The sequence below is a fragment of the Ranitomeya imitator genome, chromosome 2, assembly GCF_032444005.1.
Source record: "Ranitomeya imitator isolate aRanImi1 chromosome 2, aRanImi1.pri, whole genome shotgun sequence".
NCBI classification, from domain to species: Eukaryota; Metazoa; Chordata; class Amphibia; order Anura; family Dendrobatidae; genus Ranitomeya; species Ranitomeya imitator.
The window spans coordinates 26,576,122-26,592,779 of NC_091283.1; the positions used below are offsets into that span (position 1 = coordinate 26,576,122).

Below are 16,658 nucleotides of genomic sequence, written 5' to 3' on the forward strand. Positions count from 1 at the left end.
ATGACCCTATAAGAGCGCGGCACGGCCTGGGATAAGGCGCAACAAACTGGGAGCCGCTTACCAAAATACATTAATAACGGCACAAGACAAAGTGGCCGTCGTACGGGAAATGAGGACATTAGTGAGATAAGCCGTTATAAATCACCGCTATCCTAATAACCTGGAATCCTGCGCTCCGGCCTGCAGACATGGCGGCTGCGATAAGGATTTTAAGATTGAGCAGGTTATATACACTGCTCCGAGGCCACGTATATAATCTGTAGTATTACCGCCATATACTGGTATATTGTCCGGTTACCTGTCTGGTTTATGTATGTACAATCGTTATTACTCAAGGTGCACGGGATATTGTCCAGGATATTAATTAGTCATGGAAACCTCAAAATGCAGATTGTCACTACCAAGGTCAAATTATAGGGTGGGCACAGAGGGTGCGTCCCATTACCATAATTGTCAGAAACTTAGAATTAGGCAGATATTTGCTAAGAATAAAATTACATATCCCCCCAAAAAGGCAGGCAGTATTATAGCAGTTACAGTGGGTACGGAAAGTATTCAGACCCCTTTAAATTTTTCACTCTTTGTTTCATTGCAGCCATTTGGTAAATTCAAAAAAGTTCACTTTTTCCTCATTAATTTACACTCTGTACCCCATCTTGACTGAAAAAAAAAACAGAAATGTAGATTTTTTTTGCAAATTTATTTAAACAGAAAAATTGAAATATCACATGGTCATAATTATTCAGACCCTTCGCTCAGACACTCATATGTACGGTAAGTCACGTGCTGTCCATTTCCTTGTGATCCTCCTTGGGATGGTTCCACTCCTTCATTGGAGTCGAGCTGTATTTAATTAAACTGATAGGACTTGATTTGGAAAGGTGCACACCTGTCTGTATAAGACCTCACAGCTCACAGTGCATGTCAGACCAAATGAGAATCATGAGGTCAAAGGAACTGGCCAAGAAGCTAAGAGACAGAACTGTGGCAAGGCACAAATCTGGCCAAGGTTACAACAGAATTTCTGCAGTTCTCAAAGTTACTAAGAGCACAGTGGCCTCCTGTTATGGACCTGGTGGTTAGGAGCACCCGGCACGACCTGATAGTTAAACTGACACAGGACTAGCTCTGGGATGTGGGAGCTCTGCTGACCGCAACCCCTAATCCTATCACAACAACTAGAAATAGCCGTGGAGCGTTCCTGACTCTCCCTAGACGCCTCTTCACAGCCTAAGAGCTAGCTAGCCCTAGAAATAGAAAATAAAGCCTACCTTGCCTCAGAGAAATTCCCCAAAGGAAAAGGCAGCCCCCCACATATATTGACTGTGAGTAAAGATGAAAGTCACAAAGGCAGAAATGAAAACAGGTTTCAGCAAAGGGAGGCCAGACTTACTAAACAGACAGAGGATAGGAAAGGTATCTTTGCGGTCAGCACAAAAAACTACAAAAGACCATGCAGAGTGTGCAAAAAGACCTCCGCACCGACTAACGGTGCGGAGATGCCACTCTGCATTCCAGAGCTTCCAGCTAGTAAGGCAAAATCATGATATCCAGCTGGACAAGGCAACAATGAACAAATAATAACTGGCAGGAACTTAGCTTCTGCTGGAGCAGACAGGTCACCAGAAAGATCCAAGAGCGAACTGAACAAATGCAGGAACATTGACAGCTGGCATGGAGTAACGATCTGAGTGGAGTTAAATAGAGCAGCCAACCAAAGGATAAATCACGTCACCTGTGGAAGGAACCTCAGAAGCAGCAGCTCCACTCACAGCCACCAGAGGGAGTCCATGGACAGAACTCGTCGAAGTACCATTCACGACCACAGGAGGGAGTTCGATAACAGAATTCACAACAGCCTCCATAATCCTTAAATGGAAGAAATTTGGGACCAGCAGAAGTCTTCCTAGACCAGGCCATCCAGCCACACTGAGCAATCGTGGGAGAAGAGCCTTGGTGAGAGAGGTAAAGAAGAACCCCAAGATCACTGTGGCTGAGCTCCAGAGATGCAGTAGGGAGATGGGAGAAAGTCCCACAAAGTCAACTATTACTTCAGCCCTCCGCCAGTCAGGGCTTCATGGCAGAGTGGCCTGACGGAAGCCCCTCCTCAGTACAAGACACATGAAAGCCTACATAGAGTTTGCTAAAAAACACATGAAGGACTCCCTGACTATGAGAAATAAGATTCTCTGGTCTGATGAGATGAAGATAGACCTTTTTGGTGATAATTCTAAGTGGTATGTGTGGAGAAAACCATGCACTGCTCATCACCTGCACAGTACAATCCCAACAGTGAAACATGGTGGTGGCAGCATCATGCTATGGGGTATTTTCAGCTGCAGGGACAGGACGACTGGTTGTCATTGAAGGAAACATGAATGCGGCCAAGTACAGAGATATCCTGGATGAAGACGTCTTCAGACTTGGCTGAAGATTCACCTTCCAACAAGACAATGACCCTAAACACACAGCTAAAATAACAAAGGAATGGCTTCAGAACAACTCTGTGACCATTCTTGACCGGCCCAGCCAGAGCCCTGACCTAAACCCAATTGAGCATCTCTGGATAAACCTGAAAATGGCGTCCACCAACGTTAACCATCCAACCTGACGGAACTGGAGAGGATCTGCAAGGAAGAATGGCCGAGGATCCCCAAATCCAGGGGGAAAACTTCCCAAGTAGACTCATGGCTGTACTAGCTCAAAAGGTGCTTCTACTCAATACTGAGCAAAGGGGCTGAAGACTTATGACCATGTGATATTTCAGTTTTTCCTTTTTTATAAATTTGTAAAAATTTCTACATTTCTGTTTTTTTTCAGTCAAGATGGGAGGCAGAGTGTACATTAATGAGAAAAAATGAACTTTTTTGAATTTACCAAATGGCTGCAATAAAGCAGAGAGTGAAAAATGTAAAGAGGTCTGAATACTTTCCGTACCCACTGTGTATTCTTGTACATAACAGCAGTATTATAGTAGTTATATTCTTGTACATAGGAGCAGTATTATTGTAATTATATTCTTGCACATAGGAGCAGTATTACAGTAGTTACTTTCTTGTACATAGGTGGTCAGTATTATAATAGTTATATTCTTGCATATTGGGGAATAGTATTATAGTAGTTATATTTTTGTACATAGGAGCAGTATTATCTATATATATAATCGTCTAAGGGTCACTACCGTCTGTCTGTCTGTCACGGAAATCCCCCGTCGCTGATTGGTCGCGGCCGCGAATTCGCCCCTTCTTACTCTCTGTCAGTGCCCCCTCCAGTCAGCGCTCACACAGAGTTAATGGCTGCGTTACACCGCGTTATGCCGCGATGTAACGCAGGCCGTTAACACTGCTACTAACCCTGTGTGACCAACTTTTTACTATTGATGCTGCCTCCATAGTAAAAAGATCTAATATAAAAAATAATAAACAAAATAAAAAATCATTATATACTCGCCATCCGTCGCCTTTCCCGCTGCTCCTCGCGACGCTCCTGTCCATGCATTGCGGTCTCACGAGATGATAACGTAGCGGTCTTGCGAGACCGCTACTTCATCATCTCGCGAGACCGCAATGCATTCTTGGGACCAGAGCGTCGCGAGGAGCATCGGTAAACGCCTGGGCTGGATCCGGAGCCGACGGAAGGTGAGTATACAACTATTTTTTATTTTAATTCTTTTTTTTAACAGGGATATGGTACCCACATTGCTATATACTACATAGGCTATGTTAGATGGGCTGTGTTATATACTGTGTCATATACTACGTCTCTGTGCTATATACTACGTGGCTGTGGTATATATTATGTGGCTGGGCAATATACTACATCGCTGTGGGCTGTGTTATATACTGCGTAAGCTGTGTTATATACTACGTGGCTGTGCTATATACTACGTGGCTGTGGTATATATTACGTGGCTGTGCAATATACTACATTGAGGTGCTCTATACTATGTGGCCTGTGTTATATATTGCATGGGCTGTGTTATATACTACGTGGCTGTGCTATATACTACGTGGCTGTGCAATATGTTATGTGGCTGTGAAATATATTACGTGGCTGTGCAATACATTACGTGGCTGGGCAATATACTACATGGGCGCTGTTATATACTGCATGGGCTGTGTTATATACTGCGTGGGCTGTGTTATATTCTACATCTCTGTGCTATATACTACGTGGCTGTGGTATATATTACGTAGCTGGGCAATATACTATATCGCTGTGCTCTATACTACGTGGCATGTGTTATATACTGCATGGGCTGTGTAATATACTACGTCTCTGTACTATATACTACGTGGCTGTGCTATATACTATGTGGCTGTGCAATATATTATGTGGCTGTGCAATATATTACGTGGCTGTGCAATATATTACGTGGCTGGGCAAAATACTACGTGTCTGTGCTATATACTATGGGGGCTGTGCTATATACTACGTGGGCTGTGCTATATACTACGTGGGATGTGTTATATACTACGTGGGATGTATGCTACTTGGCTGTGCTATATTTCTCTGCTGTATCTGTGCATCATGAATCGTGGTATGTGTTAAAGAAAGGGGCCCACTGAGACTCTTTCGCCCTCAAAAACCTGGAGCAGGCCCTGGCTTCACTGATTGTTCGTGGCCGGGCATGACCAATCAGCGACAGGTGCAGTCCGGCAGCGAATTGACGAGGAATTTGAACCACGCTTCGCTATTTGGTCGCGCCCGGCCGGCCAAATCCTGTGTATAAATTGCATTATTCTGAAAACTGTACATACACAGGATCAGTATTACAGTAGTTATACTCTTGGACATATGGGCAGTATTATAGTAGTTATATTCTTATACATAGGGAGCAGTATTATAGTAGTTATATTCTTGTATATAGGAGCAGTATAATAGTAGTTATATTCTTGTACATAGGGGGCAGTATTATAGTAGTTCTATTCTTATACATAGGGGCAGTATTATAGTAGTTATATTCTTGTACATAGGAGCAGTATTATAGTAGTTATATTCTTGTACATAGGGGGCAGTATTATAGTAGTTATATTCTTGTAAATAGAGGCAGTATTATAGTAGTTATATTCTTGTACATAGGAGCAGTATTATAGTAGTTATATTCTTGTACATAGGAGCAGTATTATAGTAGTTATATTCTTGTGCATAGGAGCAGTATTATAGTAGTTCTATTCTTATACATAGGGGCAGTATTATAGTAGTTATATTCTTGTACATAGGAGCAGTATTATAGTAGTTCTATTCTTATACATAGGGATCAGTATTATAGTAGTTATATTTTGTACATAGGAGCAGTATTACAGTAGTTATATTCTTGTACATAGGAGCAGTATTATAGCAGTTATATTTTGCACATAGGGGTGGTATTATAGGAATTATTTTATTATACATAGAGGCAGTTTTTTAGTAGTTATAGTCTTGTATATATCAGAGGCAGCATTGTAGTTCTATTCTTTTCGATGTTATAGCAGCATTAAAATAGGTAAAGAAGACATATTTATTTCAGTTTCTCAGGAAAATAGCAGGATTTTGAGAACTATGTCTAAAGCAGATACGATCTCCTCCCCCCACATTATTGGCAGCTCATTAAAATTTAATTACCCAGCAGGGGGCGCCACTGAGGAGATATTTCTCCTGTGCTAGAGAGAATAGAGAATCTGTGCAGCACAGTGTGGCAGATGTGAATAATAAAACAAATGCGGTATATTTACTGCACCCACAGTTGGGATTGAAGTTGCACTTTCATAATGATTTAAAGGGCAAGGCGCGCACTCTATAACAATTAAGAGGCTGATCATCAGTAATTGGTTGTCAGGGTTTTTTTTCCCACTGTGCCAAAATATATCAATCGTAAAGATTGCGGCAGATGCCGCAGCACAAAAGGATTCAATAGAAACCAACAGCTCAGCAACTGTTTCATAGATTGGTAATAATAGCCCAGGATCCTAGCGCACTAGCCGCCCCCCCACCACACAATCCGCTCCGAGGCGGAGGCAGCAGATCGTTACCGCGGCTGAATGTATCACCAGAGGAATGGAAGAAATTGGACAGAGATAAGAGAAGATGGAGACACACGAGGCCCCTGACTGTACAGCATGACCAGAGGGGACAGACTCGAGATCGGATGATGCCAGCGTACCAGACGCCGTGTGCCGCAACCAGCTGTTATTTGTCAAACTCCATCCCGAGAACCGTTCTTCTATATTAAGTCTGATCGCCGTCATTTCCTCCGCTATCCGTCCTCATGATGAGGTGCGGCGCTAATGATCCTCAATCTATACACCATGGAGATGCGGAGGGGGGGATGCAGATGCACGTGTGAAGCTCCTGCATTGCGTTGCTGTCTGTTACCATGGAAACACGATGCAAAAGGAAAATATAGCTCGTCGCCAACCAGCCGCCCCCCCCAATGCTTCTCAATTTGCCTCAATAGTCTGATTCCTCCTGTCATCCTCATCTCGCCATGCCCGTCAGTACCACACAGATCCAAGAGAAGAGACAGAGAGGATCGCATTTAAAGCGGACCTGTCACCGCGTCAGAAGCCGCCAGTTTCTGCTCTTATTTCCTTCCCGCTGCTCCCCTGACTATTCTGTTTTTTACCCTTTCTAAATCCACCGTACAGTCCCGGAGATACGGGCCTTTTTTAGTTAGCGCCAATTTTTATTGCCTTTAGGAATTGGGCGTGGCTCGCAGGGTAATTTATGCAAAACAAGCAAAATACACACCCCCAAGGAATAATGTCGGCCATGCCCCCTTTAATAAATACCAGAATTAATGGCGCTAAATAAAAAGGATCATATTTCTGGAACCGGATTAAAAAAAACTAAATAAAGAACATGTAATCAGGGGAATAAAATAAGCGGAAAAACCGCCCACTTTAGATGTGGTGACAGCTCTTCTTAAAAGGGCGACTTCAATGATTTTTTTCCCAATTATATAGAAGGAAATAATGGTGTTCTCATTAGGTTTCTTCTCCAGATATGGATGTTACTGGGGAAACGAGAATTTGCTCAGGTCCTTATGGCTCCCCAGTAATTCCTTAGGCTCAATTCCCTCTTTCTTAAAGGTAAAGTGTCATCATCTATCCTAATTGGCCCCCTAAAGTGCCAATTACGGGACTAAAATAGCTTCCCGCTCTCTGGGTTAGATGACATATTTCTTACAGATTAACTCCTTAGAAACATAAGAAGCTCAGGTCCTTGGGAGTCCGGAGCGAGGATGGACACACGTTCATGCAATGGCTTTTTGGGGGCCATTTACGGCGTGTAATTGCTCCTGATACAAGATGATTTCATGCACACAGCCATAATTGTGGGTCGGAGTTGCACTGGTCGATACTACGACACTTGAGCTTAGCAGAAAAGATTTGTCCTGCTTTAGCCCGGCGTCCGGTCCTCCGTGAGCTGTCTTTACATATGGCGCTGCCATCATGGGTGCCTCTTACATTTACTTGGCCCCGAGTCGTCATTACGCCGTGGGTGTGATATATGTCATGACAGCGTGTGAGACCTATACGTTCACAAGAGACAGCGTCCCAATCCCGACTGTGGAAGTGAAACCAAATTTATTCTACCATACACCAAAGTGACAACGTTTCAACCTTCAAAAGGTCTTTATCAAGTGATTGATAAAATCCTTCTAAAGATCGAAACGTTGTCACGTTTGTGTATTGCGGAATACATTTCGTTTTACCGTCACCCGGGATTTGGACGCTCTCTTGTGAATGTACTGGACTATCTTCAGGTGGGTTCCTTAGAGTTTCTGACCTTGCGATCTCATTACAGAGTGCTGACGAATGCCTTTTTTTTCCTAGCGTGTGAGAGCTGGAGACTAGTGCCGAGAATGCCGGGCCGAGGAGAAACAACAAAATACACAAAAATATGGAAGATGAGAACAAGAAAAGTTCTGCTCAACATCTCTGTCCCACCCTCAGGAATGACGCCATATCGTGAGGAGCTGCCCACTTTTGGGTGTGATTTTTATAATTTTGGGACTAGGAAACGCCTGAATTTAGGTCTGTTGGTAATTATGTAAGTACCTGACTGGTGGAGGGACCCTAAAAGAACCCGTGACCCCAACATTTTAGTGCTAAAACTGCTAAAAAAGGAAATCACTGAATCCTCACCCATCCCTTGTAGATTGTGAGCCCTCGCGGGCAGGGTCCTCTCTCCTCCTGTACCAGTCGTGCCTTATGTTGTTTAAGATTACTGTACTTGTTTTTTATTATGTATACCTCACATGTAAAGCGCCATGGAATAAATGGCGCTATAATAAATAATAGTAATAATAATAATTGAGCTCCTCTAAATAGAGGGAGAAATCAGAATGCGCTAGTATAAAACATTGCACGGAGCAGCAGAGGCGTAAAGGTAGCAGTCTCATCTGAGAGGTGGTCTCCATTGGGCCCTAATACCCTTCTGTTAATTAAGAAGACATCAGTATTATAACTGGTACATGGTAGAAAGGGGTCCTCTTGGAAGTTTTGCGGTAGGGCCAAGAGCTCCATGTTACCCCCTCTGCAGATAAGCCACCATAGCAGCAAGTCTCAGAATTGTGAGAAGCCATCACCACCAGCCTTGCTCTGGATCAGCTCTTGGAAACCTGACGCTCGTTCATCACTGCCGTTTTATAAGCGCCCTCTAATGTTATTCTCCTTTCTGACCCAAGGCGTTCAATGTCCAATATGTAAACCTACACCCCCGCACCCCCGACTCAATCGTCATTTCATCAGGATCTGCTGACGTTGCCCGCTCCACTGATTCACCACAGGAGATGCCTCGCTGGAGACACGGCCTTCTCTCTGTAATGAGAGGGGGCGGCTGCTTCATCTTCTAATATTATTATAATTGTTATTAAGTCCCTGTATGTCTGTAGGGCAGACAGTCCCGTGCGGAGGATTTATGGGCTCTGGATCAGTGGAGCTTACAATTGAAGTCTTCCACATCGCGCTTTGGAAAGACAATTTATATGAAGTCAATCAGCTTTTCAGGATTTTTTGGGCCTATCTGGAGGAAACCCTCGGGGACATCCCATAACGACGCAATGAGAATATACAATATATTATAATGTGCAAATACCCCGGATTCAGTACTGGAAAGAGTGAGGGTGATGCAAAAGTCAATGACGCTTCATTAACTACCGCAGTGTAATCATGGACACCAGTAGGCTGGCAACTAAACTGGTGAACACCCGGCTAAGGCTTTCATGAGTAAAAGGACACTCGGACATTAGGAGCTTAGGAAGTCTGAGCCCCAAACTACCAGATACCAGGGAATATGGCACCAAACCATTGACATCAAGGGAATAGAGTCCCTGATTTAAAATTCAATTTACTGGTGGTGAAAGGTGTGTGACACCAGTTTTCGGGTGTCCAAATTACTGGACATAAAAAAAGACAATGAGACCTCATAGAATGGTGCACTAGATCAATAGATCCTAAACTAGAGAACTCCAGAATCAGGACTATCCAACCAGTGGACACAAGGGAAATGGACACCAGTAAATAGGACACAATTGTTGCATCAGCAGACTATAAACTACTGGGCACCATGACGGAGGAACTAAATAAGCGAACACCAGAATCTAGGTCACGAATCCAGTGTGCACAAGGGAATGGTGCTCGAAACCAGTGGATACCAGTAAATGTGGCATTACATAAGCAGATCCAGCACCAAAAACTTAGGGAACTAAACATCTGGACACCAGAATCTGAGCCACCACACCAGTATCTATAAGGGAATGAGGCACCAAACCAGTGGACACCAGTAAATGAGATACTTGATCATTGGACACTACACCATTGGGTACAAAAGGATTTATAACCATAGATAGTTGGACACCAGAATTTGGGCAACTAAACCATTAGCCATAATTAAATGAGGAACTTAACTACTGAACAACATAGACTAAGGGAATAGACAAGTAAATGAATAAAACTGGGTCACCAAACTGTCCACTAAATGGGGCATTGAATCACCTGATCCTAAACCACCGAGCCACAAGGACTGAGAAAGCAGGTAAGTGTACATTAATGTCAGGGCCAACAAACCAGTGGACAAATGTATTGAGTCATTATACCAATTGAAACCAGTAAGTGAGACACTAAATCACAATATCAGTAGAAATTAAACCACTGGGCACCAAGGATTAAGAAACTACACTTAGAGGACACCATAATCTGGGTGAACAAACCAGTGAGCACAGGGGAATGAAGGACCAAACCAGTCTAGCACAAAAGTACCAATGAAGCACCAAACCCAGTCATGGAGTGCTTAATCACACATTCTTAAACTCACGGAACAAAGAACTTAGGGAATTAGACAACCGTACACTAGAAACATAGAAGAGGATTCTTTACTGTTAGGGCAGTGAGAATCTGGAATTGCTTGCCTGAGGATGTGGTGATGGCGAACTCAGTCGAGGGGTTCAAGAGAGGCCTGGATGTCTTCCTGGAGCAGAACAATATTGTATCATACAATTATTAGGTTCTGTAGAAGGACGTAGATCTGGGGATTTATTATGATGGAATATAGGCTGAACTGGATGGACAAATGTCTTTTTTCGGCCTTACTAACTATGTTACTATGTTACTATGTTACTAAAATGGACCTCCAAATTGGTGGACACCAATAAATGTGGCACTGGATCATTAAATCCCAATAAAATGGGAACAAAGAAGTTAGGGAACTAGACATCTTGACACCAGCATATGGGCTATCAAACCAACATACATGAAGGAAAGAGCCACTAAACTGTTGAAAACCATTAAATGAGACACTAAATCATTGGACATTAAACCATTGGGCACCAAGAAATTAATTAGCTGGACAACTGGATACCTTCATTTGGCAACCAATCTATGAGACATAAATGAAGAGGCAAAAAAACATTAGACACCAAGAACTAGACAAGTAAACACCAGAAACCCCAAATTCCATCCTCAACCAGTAGACAACTAGAATAGAATCTGTGAGACCAGACCTTTGGACATACCACATAGTGAGGAAAGAAACAAGCAGGCATCATAATGTGGGCCACTTCCCTGCTGAACAACAGTGAATGGGACACTTAATCACTAGATCCCCAAACCCTGGGGACCAGGGAATGAAAAACTAAACAAGTGGACACCATATTCTGGGCCACCAAATCAGTGAACACAAGGACGTGAATCACTAAATCACGCGATACCAGTAAACTGGAAAACAGACCAGTACACAGTAAACTACTGGGCACGAAGGACTGAGGAACTAGCCAACTGGACACCATAATATAGGTCACCAAACCAGTGTACACTAGATCAGTAGATTCAAAACCACTGAGCACCATGTACTGAGGATTGAGCCAACTGGGCACCGAAATTTGGTTAATTCAACCATTAGACATGAGGGAATGAGGCACCAATCCATGGTACCTCATGGACTGAGAAAGTAGACAAGTAAACAACAGAATATGGGCTACCACACTGGTGGACACCAGTAAATGAGACACTAAATCACCAGATTCTAAATCATTGGATGCTAGGGACTGAGAAAGGAGGTAAGTGGACAACTGAATCTAGGACATCAAGCCAGTGGACCCAAGGAAATGATGCACCAAAATGTTAGACATCAGTAAATGGGACACTAGATCATTGGACACTAAACACCAAGAAAATAAAGAACTCAGCAACTGGGTGCAGAACTTGGACAACCAAACTGCGAGACATAAGGGAATGAGGCACCAACACACTGGATACCATGAACTGAGGAACTAGACAACTGGGCATCAGAATGTGGTCCACCAAACTAGTGGATACAATGGAATGAGGTATGAAACCACTGGACACCACAGACTGATTGGGGACTGATTGTTCTGCACATCAGGGACCATAGCGCTAACCACGCAACCCAAGGCACCAGTTTAACGACACGAGAAATATCCTGGACTAGAGCTATGGTGATAGGTGCTCATATGTCTTCTCCCGGCAATGTCCCTTAATCTTTCTAGGTCTCGTTCTCCCCTTCTCACATCCCAGTTATGGTCCCGCGGCTCCCCACGGACCTATAGTATTGTTATAAGATATCGGAAGAGATGCATTATCTCATTAATAAGTAAACATTTGTCTCATCTTTGATCTAACGAGCTGAATCCTTGCCAAAAACAATATATATATATTCATATATTAATAAAAACGTGAAGTTCTCCAGAGAATACTGAGATTCCTACAAAGCAATTGTATAAATAATTGTCGGTTTCACTTGTCCTCAACCACAACAAACCATTAACCTGTAGGACACGAGACGGCATGAAAACAGGCCGAGAACCACGTAGATTTACGAGAGTTCTGCCCCGTCATGGCCTCTGGTGATCCCTTCTAAAAGATGGCAGTGAGCCCCCATGTCGTTGACTCCTGACTCACACCTGGACCCAATGGTCTTCTACTGGGATAGACGCCGCCATCATCGGCCATCATGTTTTGTTTTGAAGGATTCCAGTATATTCGCCTCAGTGGACGATGTACATTATTCACGCCGTGCCCCAACCGAGGGCATCTGGCCTATGATATACGCTGATAACGACATTATAGAGACCACCACCGACATAAGGCCAGGTTAATTCTCCACACAGGCCGCACATAATAAAATAATCACATCCCCACAGTCACACGTCGTTCTGCCAGCCGTGAAATTATATCAATTTTCCATGTATTTAGCATAATTACCAGCAAGACCATCATTAAAAAAAAAACCCCTTCATGCAATTAAAATTAGCCAACGCGTCAACCTTCACTTGTATCTCTAGTTATTGCACATATTAAATACATCCAGGTAGTGGGAGGCACTGCAGCACCACATGGTAAAAGAAACAAAAAACGTGAAAAACTGCATGCTAACACATAAAGTAACCAAAAAAATGCAAAAAACATTTGCGTCCTTGGCTCACAAGAGGAGATGAAACACATGGATGTCATTTCTTACAGTCTAGATATTTGTATTGAGATATAAGAAACATAAACAAGAAATATCAAGACAACATCGCCACCTAGTGGCCAAATTCTCAGGAAATTCTAAATTCATTTTTCATATTTTGCTTCGGGGGCCCTCAAGATTTGGACTGAGCCACATAACCCCAGCGGTCGTCCCCCGTCCCTTGCAGATGATTACATATTATTAGGGTTATTGTCTCCTTACCTTCCTCCTCTCCTTTTTGTCGTCCTTTTTGGTGAATGCCGTATGGATCCACCAGATCTTGGTGAACATGCTGCCGTACGCCAGGCTGAATCCGAGACCCAGGAGCCAGAGACGGGCCTGGGGGGCGCAGAAGAAGATAGCGGAGGTGAAGGAGGCGACCAAAGGAGATTTCAGCTATCACTGTTGACCTGTGACTCTACAATTTCCAGCATGCCTTGACTGCCATTAACGGGGTATTCTCATCTCCAAAATGCCAGTCCTCCATCCTCGCACTAGTTGCCCCCTAACCTCCATCCTATGTCTTGTAGGAGACGAAGGCGGCCTCATCCTCCGCTTGCCAAAGCTCCCAGCAATAGATGGGCATGCCCCCTCCAGGTTGAGTCCTTCGCAGCTGACCTCCCTCTCCCCATCACACTCATTGTGTCCTCTTACCTGGCACACCAGCGGGAAATGCCACGTCTCAATGTGATGTCCATCGAGACCAAGAGGGAAGACAGCGGCGAGCGCCAGAATGCACCCGGCGGCCGTCACGTCGTTCAGATGGGGCTGTGAGTTTTGGATGTACCTGCAGGGAAGAGACAGACCCACATGAGATTCCTCAGACCTGTCACTCAAGTGCTCCGTAGAGCGTTGTCCCCTTTTAGTATATAAAAAAATTCACCAGTGGAATATACGGATGTAGCAGAGCCGGGTCTGTCATCTCGCTTTTAAGCCCTGTATCATTTTTGCATTGCATCTTTGCTTAGTGCTACATTGGCTCCAAATGGGTTTGTCACACAGCTTTCCGAGAGTCCTGAATGGCACTTTATTTGCCTTCAAAGAGGCTGGGAAAGCTGGGTGAACGTCACCTGTGCAGACTGCCAATCACAGCCACACTGTGTCACCCAGCTTTCTAAGCTGCCCTCTCCAAGTGAAATTTAAAAAAAATGCAAAAATAGAATAGTTTATGTCTTTATCCAGACAGGATAAGATTACTGCTGGGAGCGGCTTTCCGCTCTACAGAATGTTTCCATTCATTGGCAGCAAGCAGAGTTCTGGAATAAGTCTAGTAGAAAGTTGGAAAACTGTTCATGATTCCGTTATTAACCCTGCTGTTCTGTTCGGTCTGGGGAGACCTATTTTGAACTTTGGTATTTTTTGGGGTGTTCAAGATGCGGTTCTGAAACTTGTGGTTGATTGACTTAAATGAGGATGGGTCGGTCGGCCACGGGTTTCAGAGCCGCATCTTGAATATTTTAAAGAATATTGAAGTTCAAAGTCGGTCATTTTTGACCAACAGAACAGCAGGGTTAAAGGGGTGATACGAAATATAAGACTTATGACCGGTAAATGAGGGTACGAGCGGTGGGGGGTCCAAAAGCTGGAAGACCCACCAATCCCAAGAATGGGGGTCCCAAAGTCATGTATGAATGGAGCAATAGTGCACAGGCCTGAAAACTTCTCCATTCACTTCAATGGGACCACCGCTCCCACAGGCAGTGGATGGGGTGGTGGTCACACATAACAGAGCGGAAGGAGGAGGAAGACGCCTACAAAAGCAGCACAGCATGGGGACACCACAAGTACCACCTAGACGTGCGGTGTGGACCCTCACTATGGTGCCAGCTTGGTGGAGTACGAGGACTGGGGGCCAACGTCTCATTTCATCCCAGACTCACCTCACGTGACTATTGTAGATGTTGAAGGACAGACAGACAAATCCCAAGAGAATCCCGAGCCCCGCAAGAACGGACACAGAAATGAAGAGTTTCTGAGAGACGTATCGGAAAGTGATGATCACCTTGGTGTGATCAGCAGGAGGAGAACCACCTACAAAGGCAGGAAAGAGAGGGTGAGAAAGACGAGGTCGGGGGAGAACGTGAGGGGAGAAAGACGAGGCCGGAGAGAATGTGAGGGAGAAAGACGATGCAGGGGGAGAACGTGAGGAGAAAAAGACGAGGCAGGGGGAGAATGTGAGGGGAGAAAGATAATGCAGGGGGAGAGCGTGAGGGGAGAAAGACGAGGCCGGGGGAGAACCTGAGGGGAGAAAGACGAGGCCGGAGAGAACGTGAGGGAGAAAGATGAGGCCGGGGAGAACGTGAGGGGAGAAAGACGAGGCAGGGGGAGAATGTGAGGGGAGAAAGATGAAGCCGGGGAGAACGTGAGGAGAGAATGACGAGGCCGGCGGAGAACGTGAGGGGAGAAAGACGAGGCCGAAGAGAACGTGAGGGAGAAAGACGATGCAAGGGGAGAACGTGAGGAGAGAAAGACGAGGCAGGGGGAGAATGTGAGGGGAGAAAGATGAAGCCGAGGAGAACGTGAGGAGAGAAAGACGAGGCCGGGGGAAGAACGTGAGGGAAGAAAGACTATGCAGGGGGAGAACGTGAGGAGAGAAAGACGAGACCGGGGAGAATGTGAGGGGAGAAAGACGAGGCCGGGGAAAAAGTGAGGGGAGAAAGATGATGCAGGGGGAGAAGGTGAGGAGGGAAAGACGAAGCCGGGGTAGAACGTAAAGGAAAAAGATGAGGCCGGGGGAGAACATGAGGGGAGAACGTGAGAGGAGAAAGACAAGGCAGGGAGAGAACGTGAGGGGAGAAAGACTAGGCCGGAGGAGAACGTGAGGAGAGAAAGACAAAGCCGGGGGAGAACGTGAAAGAAAAACACGAGGCCGGGGGAGAACATGAAGGGAGAATGACGAGGCCGGGGGAGAACGTGAGGGGAGAAAGACGAGTCAGGGTGAGAACATGAGGGAGAACGTGAGGAGGGACCAAAATAATCTCTGCTGATAATATATTTGTACAAAGTGTGAGAAGGTGAAATTAGAGGGACAGAAATAATCCCAAGTGATAATGTATGTATGACATGTGTTAGGAGGATGACGAAGAGGGATCGAAATATAATCCCTGGTGATAACACACAGGAAGGAGAAATATAATAGGCCACATCTTGGTCATTGCGTTCTGGTGTCTCCTGCAGTCCCATTTACCCTGGTGTATAACATTCGGCCCCATTAACACCCCCAGGAGTATAACATCCGACCCCAATACCCCCCAGTGAGATATTATCCAACCCCATCTCCCTAGTGATATAACTTCCAGCCCCTTTTTCACCCCCAGATGTATGGCATCTGACCCCACTTCCTCCCATGTGTAACATCGGGCCCCATTGCCCCCCAATGAAAGAACATCCAGTCTGTTGCCCCAAGGGTATAACCTTCAGCCCCCCGCCATGTTGTTTGCCCTTACTAAACGTGACATATCAGCCGATGGTGCAGAGCTCACTATACCAGCACGGTCCTGCAATAGGAGCCACCAGGGGAACAAGTCCGTCCATGACATTTCTTCCTCCTGAATCTTCCCCCATCACCTGTGAGTAATATTATTGAAAAGTGGAAGGAACCGCAGCAACTCAGCCACGAAGTGCAGACCCTGTAACATTACAGAGCGGGGGGCCGAATGCTAAGGTGCAGAGAGAAGAAAAGTCACCAACACTCTGCTGACCCCATA

General features: G+C 44.9%; 1 protein-coding gene across 4 annotated transcripts in view; it reads right to left on the reverse strand.

Moving 5' to 3' along the window:
• Positions 1-16,658, reverse strand: part of GABBR1 (gamma-aminobutyric acid type B receptor subunit 1) — a 146,873-nt gene that overhangs the window by 16,195 nt on the left and 114,020 nt on the right. For all 4 annotated transcript variants that reach the window (XM_069746228.1, XM_069746230.1, XM_069746231.1 and 1 more), the window contains 3 exons: positions 14,832-14,982; positions 13,606-13,738; positions 13,174-13,290 (listed from right to left, as the gene is read on the reverse strand). In XM_069746228.1, coding sequence (XP_069602329.1) covers positions 13,174-13,290; positions 13,606-13,738; positions 14,832-14,982 — 401 coding nt within the window. The remainder of the gene's footprint in view (positions 1-13,173; positions 13,291-13,605; positions 13,739-14,831; positions 14,983-16,658) is intronic.